The sequence below is a fragment of the Oreochromis aureus genome, linkage group 14 (assembly GCF_013358895.1).
Source record: "Oreochromis aureus strain Israel breed Guangdong linkage group 14, ZZ_aureus, whole genome shotgun sequence".
Taxonomy (NCBI): domain Eukaryota; kingdom Metazoa; phylum Chordata; class Actinopteri; order Cichliformes; family Cichlidae; genus Oreochromis; species Oreochromis aureus.
In genome coordinates this window covers 5195185-5215033 of record NC_052955.1, presented here as the reverse complement: position 1 = coordinate 5215033, position 19849 = coordinate 5195185, and the positions used below count along the sequence as shown (strand labels likewise).

Below are 19849 nucleotides of genomic sequence, written 5' to 3'. Positions count from 1 at the left end.
CATGTTTTAAATTCTTGCCCTTTAAACCACATATACCAGGGGTCTGCAACCTTTAACACCCAAAGAGCCACTTGGACCCGGTTTCCACGCAAAAGAAAACACTGGGAGCTGCAAATACTTTTTGAAATCTAAAATGAAGATAACACTGTATATATTGTTTTTTACCTTTGTGCTTTGTGTGAACAACTAAAGTAAGTAAGTAAAGTTTATTTATTAAGCGCTTTTCACAGACAGGCAGTCACAAAGCACTGTACACAAATATTAAAATAAACAATACAATCAATAGACATTATACACAATGTAAAAGATCAAATGTAAATAATGTAAAGAATATAAAATACGTAGATCAACAAAAGGCTTGTTTGAACAGAAAAGTTTATAACTGCTTTTTAAAAGAATCCACAGAGAAACTAAGGTGTGCTGCTTATGAAATCCATGAAGTGCTACAGAGAAAATTACATTTTATTTATGTAATTAACACATTTTGAACTCTTAAAGAAATATAACAAAAGGAAAGACACCCAGCTGAACTAAAATGATCCATGTAGCAAACAAAAAAGGCCTCCCTTTTCAAAAGCTTTTGAGCCTTGACCTGACTTTTAAAACGTAATTGGAAAAAAAAGCACTATGCCGCTAAAAAAATAAAAATAAAATAGATATTTGCAAAATTCTGCCTAAATATCTATTTTACCTGGTTAATGTGTGTGGCGGGGCGTGGTCTGCAGTGCCGCTGCATGGGAGTCGGACGCACCTGAGCGGCACCCGCAATCACGCCTCGCCGCCTTAAAGCCTGTGCTCTCTCTGCTGTTGTGTTGTTGGTGGTGTATGTCAGGCTGTGAGCTGAAAAGCTACAGCCGGCTGTATGCGTACAGCAACCGTGTGTGAAAAGTGGTCAATAAAGAGATGCTGAAAAGCATGTCCATGTAAAACATCGTCGGGTCTGCCGTGATTTGTTTACAATGACACTTCTGGTCCCGAACCTCTGCGCACAGCGTCTGCAAATCGGGGCTTTCATCTTTATGCAGGACTGTAAGCTGTCATCTGTGAGGCGTGAGCGGTGTTTGTTTTTAACATAGTTCATGGTGGAGAACAGCTGCTGACATAATGTGGATCCGAAGATCCATAATTGGCCTATCAGGGGTTGAAAGTCTCGATAAATGCACGGCGTTCCGGCGGGTACACCGGCTTCCCCGAGTGTAACGCTTATTTTGAGCGATGAAAAAAATAATAAGATATAATTTTATTTTTATATTTCAAAATCACAATAATCTTCCAATTTAGAACTACAAGTTAAAAAAAAGAACTAAACACAAATAAAATGCACTTCAGCGAAATACTTCTAATTTATTTTCCCAAACCACCTGGAGCCGCAAAATAAGGACTAAAGAGCCGCATGCGGCTCCGGAGCCGCAGGTTGCCGACCCCTGACATACAATACAGTAACCTTCTCTGTGTTACACCTGCCGTTTCTCCGATATGTTGCTGAAGCTGTCCACCAAACTCAGCTCAGTATTTCCAACGTGAATGAAACAAGCACAAGATGGTTTAGCAAATAAAGTATGTCCCGTATGCTTCCTTTAGTTATTCCAAAAGAGCCTGACCATTAAATCAGGTTGGCTCGGGCCCGTCAACCATTTGTGGCCAGACGTTTTTAAGAATGGGTGAAAGAAGTATCAGCACAATCATATAAAAATCATAATTCTGCTGAAGTAACCATAGAAAAGTTTCAGCACAAGCATACTGAGAGCACCCAGAATAAAAACACTCATTATGCAGAATCATGACTGTGTGTGTGTAGAAGTCATGGCTGTGTGAGGTGGAGATGATTGGTTTCACCACAAAATATTGCTTGTTGCTAGTGATGAAGAAAGAAAGGTATTCATTGCGTAGTATAATTCCAGCATTTACTCTGAATCATTCTTCCCAAACCATGCCTGTTAAGCCCATTTCTACCCTGTCACTCTTCATCCGACTTTAACTGCAATTTTTGTATAAAATAACGATGCTTTTGTGTTTAGCTTTGACAGATTTTCAGCCATGTTACATGACAGGCATTAATTTTACCTGAGCTCCTGTGACAGGGTGGGACAAACCTGCCCAGATATCTAAGAAATTCACATCATAACATGTAATTAGCGCATGATCTTGTAACTCATACTTCACTGCAGACTGAACAAATTTATACCATGAAATAGAAAATTCCATGTTGGGCTGTGATCAAGTATCTTAAGTGTTTTCCTGGAATGAGCCAAATATTTGATGCTGCCTCCTCAGTGAATAAAGGACCTCAAGAGTTTTTCTGAAGCGCCTTTAAATTCAGCAGAGAATAACTCCGGCGTCTTTTTTAGGAAAAGATTAGTGCCAGCAGAGAGGCTTCATTAGAAGTGCTGAAACCTGATGCTGTCGCTGCTCACACTGAGCTGCTGAAATCACAAAGAAAATTACTGCTCAGAATAAATTAATTAAAATGAAGGATTTGTTATGCACAAATTCAGTGGCTTGAAATGAAGATGCTAATAGAACTGACAGTGTGTTTGCTGTAAATCTATAAATATAAATTCATTAGCAACACCACTGTGTTCTCCATCCACGCTGAACTGGACTCAGTTTGATAGATTTCTGAAAAATAAATATAATCTGTGCCGGCACTAATGGCTTGAGCTTCTTCATAAGGCAGCGAGGAACAAATTGAAATAATTTACGGCTGTAGGGCTTTGAAATATTCCACATGAAGCTGGGACACCGGAGACATCTCAGCATGTAGAGGATGCATTTGTTCCCTCCAATAAAACCACGAAAGAAGGCGAGGAGGAAAACTGCTGTAACATTACTCGGCGTCTGTTTAACTCCTAAATTCTGAATCAGAATTATGAGTTCAAACAAAAACTGTATCTTGCCTGAGCACCATGGATTTGTGCTCTCAGTCAGCACCTCCTCCTCTGGCTCTGTGCACACAGGAGGAGGGTCCCTAAACGATCTGAAGCCATGAGCAGTGTAGTCGAGTACTTCTTAATTAACAGCTTATATTTACTCATATGCTTCGAGTGTTTTATGCTGTTTTAAAATTTGGGGGGCATCCGGGGGTATTGTGTCCTTGCAGAAAGACAATGTGGCTGGGACTGAAGAGACTTATGAAGGTGATAAAAGGGAATTTTTCTTAAAGAGGATAAATTACGCTGATGCATCCACAGCTTCCCTGTGTTTATGTGGAGACTCCTGCTGCAGTCAGTAAGCCCAGAAAACTGTTCTCCAGAAGAAACATCTGGACCTGCATGTGTGTGCCGACTCAGCAGGAACAGGATGAGAAATGTTCAGGTTGTACGCTCACCTCTCACCCTATGATAGCTGGGATAGGCTTTGGCTCCCTGAGGCACCTCGATAGATAAGAGGTTAAGGAAGTGGATGGAGGGATAATTATTTGAAAGCAATATCGAATGCCTGGGAGCCTAACTGCATTACGTTTCCAGACCTTTCTACCATAAACTGAGAGAAAAGGTAGCGATAGATGCTGGAAATGAAGCAAAAGCGTCCCATCAGTGCTGAAACAAACCCATGATTCTGCCTTAGAATCACAGGCACAAATGACGGTGATACACAGAACAGAAATCACTGCAGTTAATGATGGCGTCGCCCTCCGTCAACACATCTGTCCCAACACCCCCCCTCCAAAATCAACAAAGCTCTCTCTGTTGTGTTAACTCATTTTATTACACTGTAACGGCAGTAAAAAGTGTGACATACAGGCTCAAGTCACTAAACACACAGCGCGAGCAGCAGCAGTGCTTTCAGCTTGTATGTGGCGTCTTCAGAAGGCCACGTGTGTCAGTCCCCTCAGGCAGCTGCTGCTGCTCTGATCAACAATACTGTGGCAGAACAAAGGATGCCCCCCTCCTCTTTAGTGTTAGAGGAGGTCCTTCCTTCCTTCAGGGTTTTCTCAGCTGTCTGGATGTTCTGGTTTGTTCTGGATCGCACAAACCAAAGTTGAAAATGGCATAAATAAGAGCAAACTCCCCGAGGTTGAGGGATAAAGGCTACAACACAGAAATCCTCTTAGGTCAGAATGAATTTTCAGCATCATGGCATCACCTGTTTCTGACAGATTACCTCTCCTTTGGTTAGAAATGAAAATACTGGGTCAGTGAGGCGTCTATACGCATCGAACTTAACGATGACAGATCCAAATGTCGAAGCCCAACATGTCTTTTCTCTCTTGTATTAAGTCCCAGTAGAAGCAGGGTGTGGGAGAGTCAGGCCAGCATGACGTAGTTCTCGGCGATCTCCAGGACGTAGAGGTTGGAAAGTCCCGACGGGTCCTCGTTCTGATGCGTTTCTAAAAGGACCATCCTGCAGTGAAAAGGTCACGTGTCAAGCACTGATCAGCACAAAAAAACACAAGTTCTATTAAATAAGACCTGAAACTACCATTTGAGAAGATAAACATCAGGAAAGTGTTTACTGAGGTCACAAATTAAGTTAGCAGCAGCTTCAATACACTCAGACTCACCCCCTGCTGGCCAATAAGCAGAATGCATGCTTTAATTTATAAAGTACTTATTGTAGGTAACTGCGTTTAAAATACTTTAAAACCTTCCAAACTGAATGAAAGCAAATTAAATCAACAGGATGGGACTTTAACTCCAAAACATCCATGTATGCACACATTAACTAAAGTTCAGTTAAAATAGGCCCAGGCAGTACTTTATTGTTATGCTCATTTGTACCACATGATGGCGCCTGTGAGTCAGTGTAGAATCCAGTTTGCCCTGAACTGTGCCTTTAGGGTGCAACCATCCTTTATATACAGTCTAGACTGCAGATGCTTTTTTTAATCCACAGAAAATTCAAAGCGAGGACATGCTGTACCTGTCGGACTGCACGAGTCTGTGGCTCTTCCTGTGGTCCGTGATTTCCTCCAGCATTTCCGTGAAACCTTTTCCTTTCCTCAACCAGCCGTGACGCCACACTGCCAACAGCGTGTCATCAAAATACACTGTACAGACAAACAAGAGTCAGTGCTGAGCCTTCAGTGTCTGTGATATTCACCATAACCAGGGTCTCACTCCTTCCTCTCACCTATAGATTCAACATCTTGAGAGAAGATGGTCTCAGAGTGCTGCGTTCTGCCGCTCTTAAACTCCCCATCAAGACCAACTATTTGTACCGACCCTGTGGAGGAGAGAGGGGCAGTGTTTGTGTTAGAATATCTCTGTGGAAATATGAAGGTAGACAGCATTATGGTGCTCAAATCATAATGAGGAGTTAAAATAGTCCTTAGGCAACATAATAAATATCTGGAGCTGTTTTCAGGTTAGTCAGACTGTCAAAAATAAGGCCTGACCGAAAGTAACAGAGAAAGGCTCAAAATTTCTTTGTATCTGAGCTTTTAAGACAAATAAATTATCAATATGCAGAATCAACACTGTACCATAACATCATTATAGCAGTGCTCTCCTTAAGAGTGCGGACAGGTTAATATGAATGCCAAAACCAAGACAACCACTCAAAACTGGCTTCAAAGGCGAGTTATCTGCCATCTTGGTCGCTTTTAACAAAATGAACAAGTTGCAATCCAGCTGTGTCAGTTTGCACAGATGGGAGCATCTTGACTCAACGTGCTGTATCTGGTTATAATCCTAATCGAAATGAAGGTTGCAGAGAGCCTTCGTCATTCTGCAATTAAGAGTTTCTGTATCTGATTTACAACAGATTTGTGATTTTGTTTGATTTGATTAATGCTGATCACAGTTAATTATTCCATATTACAGATGTGATTTAAATTCCAACCTGATCCCATTCAATCACAAACTAATCACAGACTGTTTGCTGGTTTTCTGCCCTTTCATTGGCATCTTGATGCACGAAAGTCACAGTGAATACAGGGAGTAGTCACAGTGATGGTACTCGACTCCAAGTAAACATTTCAAACCCGACAAGATTACACGTGCACTACACAGAGGCACAGTAATTTTGATCGTGCTGGTTTTGGTTAATAAACACCCACATGGCAACAGTCAGAACTGTAACAATGAAGTTTTAAAGTGTGAGTTCAAATTCAACAAACGCAGGCCTCTTTCTGAAGACAACGAAGTTTAGTGTGATACTTACTTTCCAAGAGGACGAGCAGCGAGTTATTGTCCAGCTGGTTTACTTGGACTACTTCTGGACATGGCCTCTCTGTAAGAGCACGCAGACACCACCACCATTAACAGCAACAACAACAACAGCTGCAGCAGCAGGGATTCAGACTTCACGATAAACACTAATGTGTTTCTGATAACGAGGCGTCAGCTTACCCAGACCCGTGTTGGTGAACCAGGATGTGTTGGAGTTGAGGTTAATGTATTCTACATAGACCGGATGGTTGGAGCTGGGGCCTCGAGAAACACCGATACACACCATCGGGTATTCCTGCTGGGGCACCACCACCATCTCAAACACCCGCAGAGGGCTGGGCAAAGGGAAGTCGAAATGCTGCAAGCATGAAAGAGAAAAAAAATCAGGAGTTTAACGTCTGTTCGCTTGTCGGCTGAAGGAGCGGCTAACAAAGCAGATCGTTACGGTGTTTTGTTTGAGGACTTATAACCTGCAGCCTTTCAGCCACACAGAAGGAGTAACCGAGGACACCTGAGTCTGTTCTCCAAACCATAACCATTTTATGGTTCGAGGTCTCTAACTCATAAATTTAATGGAGACAATAAAAAAGCTTTGTGTGACCGCAGGCAGTCATTTTATAAGCTGCTGTCAATGTTAACAGCCCACTAAAAAAAATTAATTCAAAACAGAAACACGTTTAATAAAAGCGGCGTGACCGTGGCATCGTTTCAGGTACATCTCAGATAATCACGTAATCTTTCTTGTGTTTTCTTCGTGTCAATAGATTTCAGCGTTAACGGGTTTTCCCATCTCAGCAGGTTTACAGTTTATTCACCGCAGGTTCGGGGAAGGGGAATTTATGTGGCTGAAACCTACTTTTCTGTGGCGCTGCTTGAATTATTTCATATTAAAATGCTTCTGTACATCCTGTGCATGTTACACTAACTGAACATAACTGGAGACAATAAATAAATCAAATAAAACCAACTAGAAGCTACATCAGGAGGTGTTTAAGGGTCCTAATGCTTAAAATTTGTGCATCAAGCATTAAAATTTCAGCAGCAATAACATCTATGCATGATGGGGAAAAAGTATAGTGCAGTAGCAGGCTTGTTTAACTTTGTGCTGGATGCCAAACCAGTAAAAGTCTCTAAATCTGGTGAGTGAAATCAGTCTATAACATGTTACACAGCAAGTATTTCTGTCACTGATTTTGCTCTTCTGAGAAGTGAAAACACAGAAAGGACAGAATGCTTTCCTTAGTAATTCACGTTTGACACACGTACCTTAATCAGCATGAACTTGTGCATGGGCTCGTACCACTGCAGCAGCACCACACTGGACTCCAAAGCACAGCACAGGAAGGCACAGCCTCGCTGCATGTTCCCTGCTGCAAGACGCAGAAACAAGCAACAGATTTCAGCTGGTTTTCACTCAGAACTGATCTCCATAAACATGCACAGGAATCTGCATCCTTTATTTTTATTATTAATATTTTAAACCTCGTCAAACAGTTAAGATGAGACATTACAGGGAAAAAACGTTTTTATCTCATGCACTGGTCAGTTTTATGATTATGGTCAGCAACAACACTCATGTAGATGCCCAAAGTACACCAAGACGATATCCACACCATTACACTTACACCCTGAACTGTTTATACAAGACAAGATGGATCCATGCTTTCACGTCGGTAACACCAAGTCCGATTATTTTAGCAAAAAACAAAACTTGTCGGGTCACGCAACGTTTTTCAATCTTCTCTTGTCCAGTTTTTCTGGCCCTGTGTGAATTTTAGCCTCAGTTTCCTGTTCTTAGCTGACAGGATTAGCAACGGTGTGGTCTTCTGCTGCTTCAGAGATGCTCTCCTGCATGCCCCGACTGTCACAAGTATGATCATTCTCCTCTGATCTCTGGCATCAACGTGGCATTTTCTCCCATAGAACTGCTGCCAACATATCTTCTATTGTTTTGGGCTGTACTCTGTGAACTTTAGAGATGGCTGTGTGGGAAAATCCCATCAAATCGGCGGTTTCTGAAACACTCAGACCAATCTGTCTGTCACCAGCAACCACGCTGCATTCAAAGTCACTTAAACCACCTTTCTTCCCCCTTGTGATGCTCAGTTTGAACTTCAGCTGGTTTTCTTGACCTTGTCTACATGCCTCAATGCAATGAATTGTGACCGAATAGATCGTTTCATGAACCAGAAGTTGAACAGGCCTACCTAATACAGTGACCGAAGAGTTCAGATTAGCATTTTTAATGAGATAACAGCTCATTTCCAAACTGAAAATGTTAAAACACTTAGTATAACACTTCAAAAAACAAAAGTTTATTTTCTAAGTAATCACCTGCAGAGGTTTGATGTAAAGAATTTTAATGAAAAGAGCTTTAAAAGAAGTTTTAAGACTGAAATCTTCACCTCAGCAGCATTTTCCAGTTTTACATTTAGACAAACTTTAAGAAAACCTATCACGATTTCTCTAATTTAATAATTTAGTTGGTGTAGTTTCATGTTTTACACTGTTCCCCTGTGGTGTTTCCCCTTTAGGGGATGTAGAGAAGTGAAATAGAAACTCTCACACAAAACCAAGTATCGAACTACGCCTGAACAGAATCTGTTCTCACCGACTGAGCAGGTCCTGCAGCCTTTGGTGTCGGGTATTTTAGACGTCACCGCACATTTTCTAAACACAAAAAAGCAGAAAATCAGCGTTTAAATGGGACGAGCGGATCTTTCAATCACGACTGAAAATTAACTGCAGAGAAACTTAGTGTGGTTGTTACCTAGGCAACAGTCTGTGAGTTGGTAAGGCGCTCATCCTATGGTCTTTGCGCGCCTGTTCGTGCAGCTCCTTCAGCATGTGGGAGTGAAGCTGCGACGATTTACCTGCAAACACAAAATCAGACGCACTTCATGAACTGATCTGCAAACTGTTTACAGACTCTGACATCACCAGACCTGAGATCAAATCCACTAAATGCACAAAGTCACAGCACTACTCACTTATTTGTCTGGTAACTTTTACCAACAATCACATTAAATGTTTACATGAGACATCAAAAGGACAAAGCATCAGGTAAAAGTGTAAAATTAAAAAATAAAGAGATAAAATTGAGGCTGACAAGACAGCCTTATTTCAATTCAGATTTTAACAGTTTCAGACTGGACATGTTTAACTAAACAGATCAAACTAGTTCCAATAAAACCGAACAAAAAGGCAAAGAGAGAAGGTAAAAGCAATTAATGAAAACATTCAGAGGTTTTAATGTAATCAAAGGTTCTTTGACCCATTTAATTAAAGCATGTCTGTGGGTCTACCAGCAGCTTGCTAATGTGTTCTTTAAAGTGGACCTATTACGCCTTTTCCTTATTTTGTGGCATGTATGCTGTTACAATATCAGATATTCATGTTAAACATGGCTGACATCTCAAATACTTTTCAAAATGGTTTTGAAAACAAATGTTTGCTTTGCACTTTTTTTCAAGTTTAACAACCACCGGGTGAACAGTTAGCAAGTGTTTGCAGACAGGTTGGCATCTTCCATGCAACCTGCAGCAAGGATGTTTTAGTGTAGCACTCTAGCAACTGCCAGCACGCTCCAGCCACCACTGGCCAAACAGTGGAGGAATATGCATTTTTCACTAGTGACTGCTAATCGCCGGAGTCGTTACAGACTGGTCTCTAGGCCTGTGTGACTGAAGCATAAAACCTTGACTGTACTCTGTTGTGCACACATACAGCTGGAGACCCGACGGCTGAGGAGTCATTCATCCTCATCTTTTAGTTTCCTACAAGACTGCTCAAAGAAGTCCTACCATTAATTAATGCTTTAATCTTAAATATGGTAAACCTATCTCTATTAATCGACTATGTACCACAGGCCTTCAAGCTGGTGGTAGTTAAAACGTTACTTAAAAAGCCATCACTTGACCCAGCTGTCTTAGGTAATCACAGGCCAATCTCAAACCTTCCTTTTATCTCAAAATTACTGAAAGCGTAGTTGTAAAACAGCTAACAGATCATCTGCAGAGAACTGGCTTGTTTTAAGAGCTTCAGTCAGGTTTCAGCGTTTGATACTGTCGACCATAATATTCTATTAGAACATGCTGTAGGTATTACAAGTACTGCGCCGCAGTGGTTTGTATCATATCTATCTAATAGACTCCAGTTTGTTCATGTAAATGCAGAGTCCTCTTCACACTATAAGGTTAATTATGGAGTTCCACAGGGTTCCTTGGTAGGACCAGTTCTTTTTACATTATACATGCTTCCTTTAGGCAGCATTATTAGAAGGCATAGGATATATTTTCACTGCTATGCAGATGATACCCAGCTTTATCTATCCATGAAGCCAGATAACACACACCGATTAGTTAAACTGCAGGAATGCCTTAAAGACATAAAGACCTGGATGGCCGCTAACTTTCTGCTTCTAAATTCAGATCAAACTGAGGTTATTGTACTCGAAAACCTTAGATAGAAATGAGTATTGAGGTCCACTTCCAGCAACAAGTGTGAGTCATATTACAGACAACCAGCTAAATGAGGATCTGCTTTACCTGATACAGACATGAGGACGTTGTTACTGGTGTACACCCAGGTACACTTCCCAGGATACAACTGGAAGAGAAAGAAGAACCAGTCATTCATTCATTCATTCATTCATTCATTCATTCATTCATGTAATAGCTTGTCAGCTTTTTTATATTCAGGCCACTTACGGAAAAGCCTTTTTGATAAAGTGCGAGTCTATTTTTATTGAAACATGCAGCTCTAAACAGATTCCCCACAACTTCACAACTCTGGTGGAGATCATCGATTGAAAAAGGGTGACGTAAACTGCACTTAACTTGGAGAGAAGAAGGAAGGAACTAACTGAAATACCACATTAATGAGGATAATAATGGTAACAGACGCACACACACGATGCACTGATTTAAACCAGGTTCTGCTTTTTGCCCATTTAGCAATATTTATCCTTTTTTAGTCACAGACACTGTATCAGAATACTTTGAAGGCTTAGGAGTTTATTATTAATGTTCACAACAAGAGAACTTAAACTGAAAATTCAAACTTGTTTGCAGCCAGAAAGCAAAAGCGCAAAGAATAAAGTTATTACGAATCTATATGGAGCTTGTTTGGGAAGGAAAGTTTTTACTTTGCACTGAGATCCACCAGACACTGATTACCAGAGAACTGGCTGGTACATTTTATACCTGTTGATCTCCTGCACTGGTCAGGTATGCAGCACAAGTTACCGTGGGGAATTACCAGAGTAAGAAGTGAACCACTATAGATAAAACCTCATCAAAACCTCATAAAACCCTGAGGTTAACCTGCTGAGCCCCAAAGCCTGCTCTGTAGCACAGGCCTCTGCATGACTACTCAAGGAGTACAATCAGGCTAAAACGACACTACCAACTAAACCAAACCCAACAGTCTCTTTTAGGGTCACTTGAGTCTTTTTGCCTTTTTTGAAAACCTTGTTAAAGTAGATAAATGGCCTACCAGCTCCATCGTGGCCTCAGAGCCGTTGAGGTTCAGGGTGTAGATCCCTTCCTCTGCCCCCAGGATCAGATGCTGGTCTGAGGGAGGGACAGCAAGCACAGGCAGGTCAGACAGAAGTTTGTTAAGGTGGCAAAGTGGAGAATTTTCTGTGCTCGAGTTACTGTCATACAACCTTTAGAGGTGGGGTTCTCCCAGGTCGTGGAGCAGTTTATTTTAAGAGGACAGCCATGAAAGATCTTTTTAAAGTAGACCTGCAGAAAAAAAGAGAGAGAGAGAGGGAGGGAGGGAAAGGCATTAAATTATTCACGCTGTCCTCTCTGCAGTAGACATGATTTCAAACCACTGAAAGAATCTTACAAAACAAACACCTACAACACGCCCACTGAATGGTTACTCCTTCAGCGCTAAAGGTCGAAGAGGTTTTAAGACCACAGGATCACAGAGGAGTGACATTTAGAGAAGGAAAGCAAAAGCAACTGTGGAATAAGAACCAAATGTACCACGAAGTCTGAGTTTTACTTCACCTATAAATGTTATTACTCTATGTAGAAGCCTTTCAACATTTCATCTCAAGTAAACTTTAGTTTATGTGGCGTTTACATGGATGTGATGACGTGTTACTTGCACACATTTTAAGCAGTTTTATTTTGCACCATGCTTGCTATTTGTTTCCTATATTATTTTTTATTAAATTCTTTTAACAGGTCATATTTTGCTTATTTTTATTTTATTCTTGGGCTTTCTCTAGAGTAGCTTTGCATGATTCACAGCTCAAAATAACCCTTATTTAGCATAACCTGGTGGCTTTGATGCAGCCTTTTAGGCCCAGGAGTTCTGCACCATTTTTAAATGAAAATCGATGCTTTTTAAGATGCTGATTTCAAAAAAATATTCAGGCCTGCTGGGAGTGACCTCCCTGCTTTCTGCCTCTCCTTTTCTCACTTTGCCTTAAACAGTGAGGAATAAACAATAAAAGGCAAAGAACCGAAAGGGCTGGGTGGGGTGCTGCACACATCACTGCATTCTCAGAATACGGTGTTCCAAGTGTGCGTAACCATTCAAGCCACAAGGAGGTGGCATCCCCTTCAGCTGAAGAGTTCCTGTGTCTTTATTCTGATTTCTGATTGGCTGCATTTAGTTAAACAGAAGGCTCGAATACCTCTTGTTTGTCTCTGAGCAGGAGCAGCGAAAACTATCTGAATCTGAGTGTTTAAAGGAGTCTGAAACGTGAGCTTTTGCCTCACAGGGACATACTTGCATGTAAGCCAAACTCATTTTTTACAACTTTGTCCATATTTAATAGAAACATCTGCCAAAGTAACATGTATGTCTATATGACAGGAACAAAGGAAAAACATAAAAGGTCCCCTTTGAGTTTTAACACTCGTCTATAAAATTGCAAGATTAAAATTCTAACGATGAATTTATGCTGTTCATCGCTTTGCTTGAAAAATAAACTTCAAACATCAAAAATCTGAGACGCTCAGCCAAAGAGCTGATGTACAGGGAGGAGAAACTCACAGGAGGTTTCTTCAGGACGGGGCTGGCACACTCAGGATGATCCTGCAAACAGAAAGAAAAATATGATGATGACGATAACTGTGTCAGGATGCAGTCGCACTGTGAGGGAGCAGAGAAGATGTGGATAACTGGGAATAAGGAAATGGGAAGATGTGCGGCTCAGTTTGCTCCATGACTGTCAGAAAAATTATCTTCTGCCAGGCTGTCACTGAACTTTATCTCTGCTTCCTCAAAGGGGGTCATTTGTTCTGATCTGGACATTATTTCTGTGTGTTCTGGACACAGTTCTTCTAAGAAGTGGACGGGCACAATGTTACACTGTTGGAAAGCGCAAAAGTGTAGAAAACCCCTTTAAGAAATGTCATCTTCCCCTCGTCTTACCTTTGTTGTTGGCTGCCGTCTGCGTATGCCTTTAGGGGGAAGTTCAGGAGGAAGGAGGTCTGGTGGGGGCTCATTAAACTGGAGAGGTAAGGATGCAGGATCTGGAACACACACACAGGATAATAAGAAAATGGACTGATAATTTGCACGTCATATAAAATATGCTTCGATATTAATGTCTTGCTGCTACAGCTCAGTTGGCTGAGCAGGTGACTCGTGCAGAAACACTGCAGCACATTGGACGCTCACCTGAGTGTCGTGTAGTTCGTGGTTGTGGTGTGGGCCGGACATGCGTCCCGCTGGACGTCCTTATGAGCGGGGTCGGGGCGCACAGAGAGGTCAGCTTTCTTGTTCGATCGTCTTCTGCCGCCATGCTTTCCTCTGAGCTGGTTCGTTGTTTGGGCTGCACAAAAAAAAAAAAAAATCAGGCACAAAAGACTTTTGGTAAAATGACTGATGAGTGTTTTCTGCAGTTCTCATCTTTGAATCATAATATTTTAAAGGGAGATCTATTATGCCAGCTTCCATGTCTATATTTTTTGGCTATATAAAAGTAGCTTTGCATGATCAAAATAATCCTTATTTATCTGACACTTGGTGCAGCATCAGTTCAGCGTCTGTCAGAAACGAGCTGCTTTAGGCCCTCCCCCTTTAAGATAACTTTCTTTTGATTGGCTGCCGCTCGCAAACAGATGATTTGAATGGTAGGCGGGTGGAGTCTATGCCCAATAAGATCATGTCAAGGACATTCCCATTCTGTGACATCAAACAGAGCCAAGAATAGAAAAAACTGTCTGAAACCGAATGTTTAAAGCAGCCTGTTATTTGTAAAGTTGCTCACTTTTATTATAAGAAACTTTGGCCATGTTTAATATGAACATCCATGCCTGTAACAATGTGTTTAGACAGAAAACGAGAAGAAACATAATAGATCCACTTTAAAATATCACTCTGAGTTTACACAAAGACACAGAAAAACCAGAGAGCGCCTCAGCGCAAGTTCAACAGACCACTAAATAACTTAAAACTGTGCAAGAGGTCCAAAGAGAACCGAGAACTGAGCTGTGAAACAAAACTCTAACTGCACACAGCGCTGTCTATCTGTCAGGGTTTTTTTTTTAATCCTGTCAGGCTTTTTAATTCCCTTCTAAGATAAAATTTACAAAATAAAAACTAAGTAATCGCATGTTAAATTCAAGCGTTTACATGAAACAACAAACAGCAATCCTTAATAATCACCTTTGGAGGAAGAGGCGGCGGCGTTTCATCAGGTGGCATTATGAACCTGTCGGCAGAGAGAGTGTCGGTTCAGTCTGCTGCGTTAATGATGGGAATAAACTTCACATTAATACGTGTGTGTTTACTGGGCTTACCCAGGAGGCTGTATCGTAGGGCTGAGGACAGACAAACAGAGACAGAGTCAATGCAATTCACTGAAATCACTGATTACTGCATACAGAGACAAACTCGGCTTTTTGGTTCACCTCCGCTGAAATACGGTTGTTTTTGAGATATATAGAATTACGTACTGAGATTATTGGTGCTAATTGGTTAAACTGAGAGAAGACAACCACAGCAAACTTTTGAAAGTCCTGCAACCTAAACTGGGTGAAGAACGGCCGAAAGTCAAATTTTTTCCATATGACCTGGAGGAAGATACTACTGTTTGTACCGGCCGTCACACAGACAATAATCTGTCTCTACCTCAGAGGACTAATGTGAAAAGCTCTTTGCAGTCTTCACTGCGTGGAAACGCAGACAAACAACAGTCTGTTCTTTCTCACTTAGGAAACTGTGTGATGTTTCTTACATGTCCACATCATCATAGTCGTCGTCTGATTCTGAGTCCTGGTCCCTGCAACAGGAAAAAGGCAGACAGATGCAACATTTTAATAACATACTGGCTTTAATGTGACTGTGGGACTGATATGTGACCTGCATACCCTGGTGGGCTCTTGCTGCTGTCACTCGATCCCATCGACAGTCTTAACTGTAAAAAAAAACAAAAAAAACAACAGACCCAAAACCAGATTAGAAAGTGTGCAAATATCCAGATGTACAAAAACCAGGAGCTAAAATGGGAAACATGTTCATGTCATGGAGATGAATACAGATTATATGATCAACATTTTGCCTCTTCTTCAGGTATAAATGATCAGTTCTCCTTGTAACTGAAAGATCTTTATATAAATACATATAAAGTATGTTTTTAACAATGTACATATGGATGAAGAACTTGTATGCATGCATATTCAGCACATATAATGCATGTGTGCCCTCTAATATAAACTCACCGTTACAGTCGGTGAGTCGGTCTTCGTGGGCCTCTGAGTGTAGATCTGATTCACTGGGCAAAAACAAAAAACACAAGAATTTTTTTCCCCACAAAGAAACTTAAACAGCATCAAGCAACAGGACTGAGACAGAAGATTAGCGAAACACTCTGTGACCACAGCTAACAAGGCAAAAGCCGAGAAAATGAAACTATGAGAAGCACAAACATTCACACGTCGGCCAAAGATGTGTTTCAGGATCTGTGGGAACATTTTATCAGAGGTCCAACTTATAGGAGGTTAAGTTTTGATCCAAATCTGCATGATGACATTTTTGGAAGGATTCTTGACTCTTGTGAGATTTGTGAAAAATGGACATATGTTGTCATATCTTCATAAAGACACAGAATGATAAGAATAGGAAGGATCCAGGCACCTCGTTTTGATATTCTCAGGGAAATTTAAACCTAATCTGGATCCTGAGACACAATTAATGCAGTGTGGGGGGAATTTTCAGCCTTGGTGGAGGTACTGAGTCTTGGACTGCTCTGGCTTTTCTATGCACAGTATAATGTACGTAGCAATGTACTTCTTGTGAGTTGTAAATGTGCACATTTTCTTTGTTTACCAAAGAGGAAATGATTCCTGGAAGGGAATACTTGGGAACAAATGATAAAATAAAATATTTCAAAGTGAAATATTTTTGTTTTCTTACAGCTTATGTCAGAGTTGGTTCGTCCCGCTCTGTTGTGTTTGTTGATGGACTGGATTCTCCTTAATGATCCAGGAACAATCACCTTAAATCACAGCAAAACATATGATTAACCCCAAAACATGAAACATCCGTGGCTGGGAGCGCCACACAGACAGAGAGCTTCATCAGTCTGACCTCCATCTCTTCATCGTCTGTGACCAGGCAGCTCTTCAGTTTCTCAGGGTGTCGGTACTTCTCCAGCAGGTCCAGGGTCAGCTCCTGGTTCAGGCACTGATGGGTCAGAAAGGTGTGCTGCAGAGAGGAGAGATACAGACATCAGGACAAGCTAGCAGAAAAAGTAAGAAAGCAGGCAATTCTTTATGGTTTGAAACCTGCACCAGGTCTAACCACGTGTGACACAGGAAGTAATCATGGTTGTGTGATGGAAAAATCAAGAGGGAGGGGCTTATTTGCATGTGTAAAGGGTGTAAAGCTAGTGTGTTGTATAATGGCAATATTGAGCTTTACAACACATCACAAATTTAGCGTGACGTGGCATCTTCCACAGCACATTGTATGTTTTGAGACTTTTTAAGGAGCCGTAGACATCGTGTGATCAGCCTGATGCAGAAATAACACAAAATCAACCCAAAGACAATCACGTGAGAGTGAGCGCTACTGACTGTGAGCATCTTGGTGGCGCTCGGTCTCTTCTTGGGGTTCCTCACCAGCATGGCCTTCACAAAGTTATAAAAATTGGATGACCTGAAGACGGGAGACATGTGCAAGGTCAAGAAAATACAACACTCGCTGCACACGCAGTATTTATAATGTTATCTGACGAGCAGAGCTTACGTTATGTTAATATAATGTTTAAGCATACAACGATTCAAGGCTGCACCTGATGATGACGAGCTGATTACATATAATACATGCTTCAGTAGTGCTGCAGGCTTTTAGTTACCATTTTGACTTGTCCTTCAGTTTAGGAGGCTGGTAGCCGCTCTTGGACATGAGAAACAACACTCTACAGGAGGAAACAGAGTCAACAGAGCACAGCATTAAAACACACAGAATGACTTATAGTGTGTTTGTTTGAGTCAGCTGAGGGTGTGTGAGTAACCAGGTACATGTGGGTGGTGGAAACACTCGATGTTTTCTATGAATGTCAGCATGCGCACGCAGCACGCTCGGCTGTGTGTCCACATGCATGCCGATGTACCGAGGGGAAACATTTGAGGTGAGTGGCAACGTGTATCACGTGCACGCATGTTTCCAGACGTCTTGAGAAAGATCTGCAGAGCATTTTTATTGCACACGCACGTGTGTGATTGCAACAAGATAACAGCTCAATACGTGAAATCCTCGGTGCGTCTTTTATGGAATATTTTTCCTCCTGCAGTCAGTCGATATGCTCTGACTGCAGGTAAGCGGTGAGCCCTGTGAGAAACCTGTAAGATGTGACTGATACGACTGCGTGATGATACGACTACAAACCCATGATGATGAGAAGTGAACCGGTTTAGTGATTCGACTCGATGACTTCACATCTCTCACTTGCCTTAACAAAAAAAAAGCACCATGCCTTTATCTTTAACACCAGCGACTTCCTTTCAACTTGGACTTTTTCAGCTTCCTCTGCTTTGCAGGAACCTGCAGCAGAGATGCAGACAGCCTCCTTTTTTTTTTTTTTTTTAAGCCTGCGACAATATTGCTTCTGGTGAAGTTCTCACCGATGAAATTGTTCTCTGAAAACTGTTTCTTACCCACAATGACAAGAGATATTTGGCCTTAATTTTTAGGAACAATGAGAAACATCTGAAGGCGTCTTCAGATACGTCTGTTTCAAAACGTGACATTAAACATACACTGAGTCTTTTACCGCGGTGTTGGACTGTTTGTGTGAGCTCTACTGAGTTTGAGGTGCAGAAGCAGCTCATAGTGAAGGATTTCCTCTGCGTCAAATGAGCGCGATTAATATTTATTTCCACTTAGGTTTGAATTTTTTTATGAATTCAGTTTAGTTTCAGTTAGTTTCACTTTGTTGTGTTAGTTTTTGTTGCAAGTTTAGATCTTTTTTGCATCCATCCAGAAAGTGCTTTAGTCGTGTGTATAGATGTATTATTTGTAAATTAGCAATAAATGTAAGTACATTACAGAAATGGGTCTATTATGGTATGTTATACCATATATATATGTAAATCTGAGAAGTAAAATCAGAAGTTCAGAAGAAGCATCACAGCAGAAACACGGCACCTCGCAAAGGCAGCAGACTCTCAGTGACATTTAAGTGTCAGCAAACACCAAAGCCTCGTCAGGCCCAGGCGGGCTGTCACGTGACCAAAACTGAGGACATTATTTCTATATTTTAATTTAATTCGAGTTTTTTTTTCAGTAATATTGTGGTTTGATTTTTTTTTAAACTCTAGCTTTTGTTTTAATTTGAGTTATCGATGTGGACATCTGCTAAAGGCTTTTTACACGTGGCTTTAGTACACTATGACAACCTCAGTGCTTGCAGGATCAGAAGGTTCCAAATTCAGAGACTTCTGGTGACTTCACATCACTTTTCCCTGTTAGAAATATTCTCTAAAAGTCAGGCTGAAACGATGCTGGTATCTCGAGTGTGCCAGCAGAACGAGAGTTCAGCCTTCAGGATGAAATAAGATGAGATATGTAACGCCGTTGACAGCAAATGGAAAAAATATTGCCTCTGCAGAAGCATCTCTTCAAAGATCTGGTTAAGCAGGCATGCTGACTGCAGTGTTTTAAGGCCTCAGCTGTAAGTGCAGAAGAGCAAAATTTGCATGAACTGACCTGACCTTTACATACAAACCTGTGCATCAGGTGAAAACCGAGGTTAGTTATAGGAAAATAAAATAAAGAGTATTAAAGAAGCAATAATGTGATGAAAATTGCATTACCCTTAAATTAAATAAAGGAGAGGGACAGAGTCAGCGGAAGCAGTCGGACACGTGACGGAATCATCGGAATAACGTCTAAAATTCCTATTCTGCTCACAGATCAGGGAGTCAGAAAAGGGACTTCCTGTGTGACTGCATATAAACATCTCCAGCACTGACCTGAAATATTGTTATGGTAGCAACAGGAAACATCCTTGATGTGGTTAAATAAATTAAAGATGGAGGCTGCAAGGCCTCATAGTGTGTCTGTGTGTGGGTACAGCAGTGTACACGTGCTCGGACATGTGAGTCGTGTCTTTTGGTGTGCGTTTACCTCAGTGGGTGGACATCAAACATTGGAGGCTGCAGCTCTGCCAGCTCGATGGCTGTGATGCCCACAGACCAGATGTCGCAAAGTTCATTGTACCCGCCTTTAATCTCCACAGCTGCGACCTCTGGGGCCATCCT

The 19849-nt window shown here is 41.3% G+C and overlaps 1 protein-coding gene across 1 annotated transcript in view; it reads right to left on the bottom strand.

Annotated features, from left to right (window-relative positions):
• Nucleotides 1-3689: 3689 nt before the first annotated feature.
• LOC116320340 (mitogen-activated protein kinase kinase kinase kinase 5-like) overlaps nt 3690-19849 on the bottom strand; it is a 40601-nt gene continuing 24441 nt past the window's right edge. Inside the window, exons 9-32 of the mRNA XM_039598310.1 lie at nt 19716-19847; nt 17443-17505; nt 17162-17243; nt 16674-16790; nt 16500-16581; nt 15806-15858; nt 15455-15501; nt 15322-15366; nt 14885-14905; nt 14751-14796; nt 13761-13914; nt 13512-13612; nt 13131-13172; nt 11782-11860; nt 11610-11686; nt 10661-10721; nt 8884-8986; nt 8725-8783; nt 7380-7483; nt 6294-6471; nt 6106-6174; nt 5074-5166; nt 4864-4990; nt 3690-4344 (exon numbers count right to left, since the gene is read on the bottom strand). Coding sequence (XP_039454244.1) covers nt 4248-4344; nt 4864-4990; nt 5074-5166; nt 6106-6174; nt 6294-6471; nt 7380-7483; nt 8725-8783; nt 8884-8986; nt 10661-10721; nt 11610-11686; nt 11782-11860; nt 13131-13172; nt 13512-13612; nt 13761-13914; nt 14751-14796; nt 14885-14905; nt 15322-15366; nt 15455-15501; nt 15806-15858; nt 16500-16581; nt 16674-16790; nt 17162-17243; nt 17443-17505; nt 19716-19847 — 2032 coding nt within the window. The 3' untranslated portion in view covers nt 3690-4247. The remainder of the gene's footprint in view (nt 4345-4863; nt 4991-5073; nt 5167-6105; nt 6175-6293; nt 6472-7379; nt 7484-8724; nt 8784-8883; nt 8987-10660; nt 10722-11609; nt 11687-11781; nt 11861-13130; nt 13173-13511; nt 13613-13760; nt 13915-14750; nt 14797-14884; nt 14906-15321; nt 15367-15454; nt 15502-15805; nt 15859-16499; nt 16582-16673; nt 16791-17161; nt 17244-17442; nt 17506-19715; nt 19848-19849) is intronic.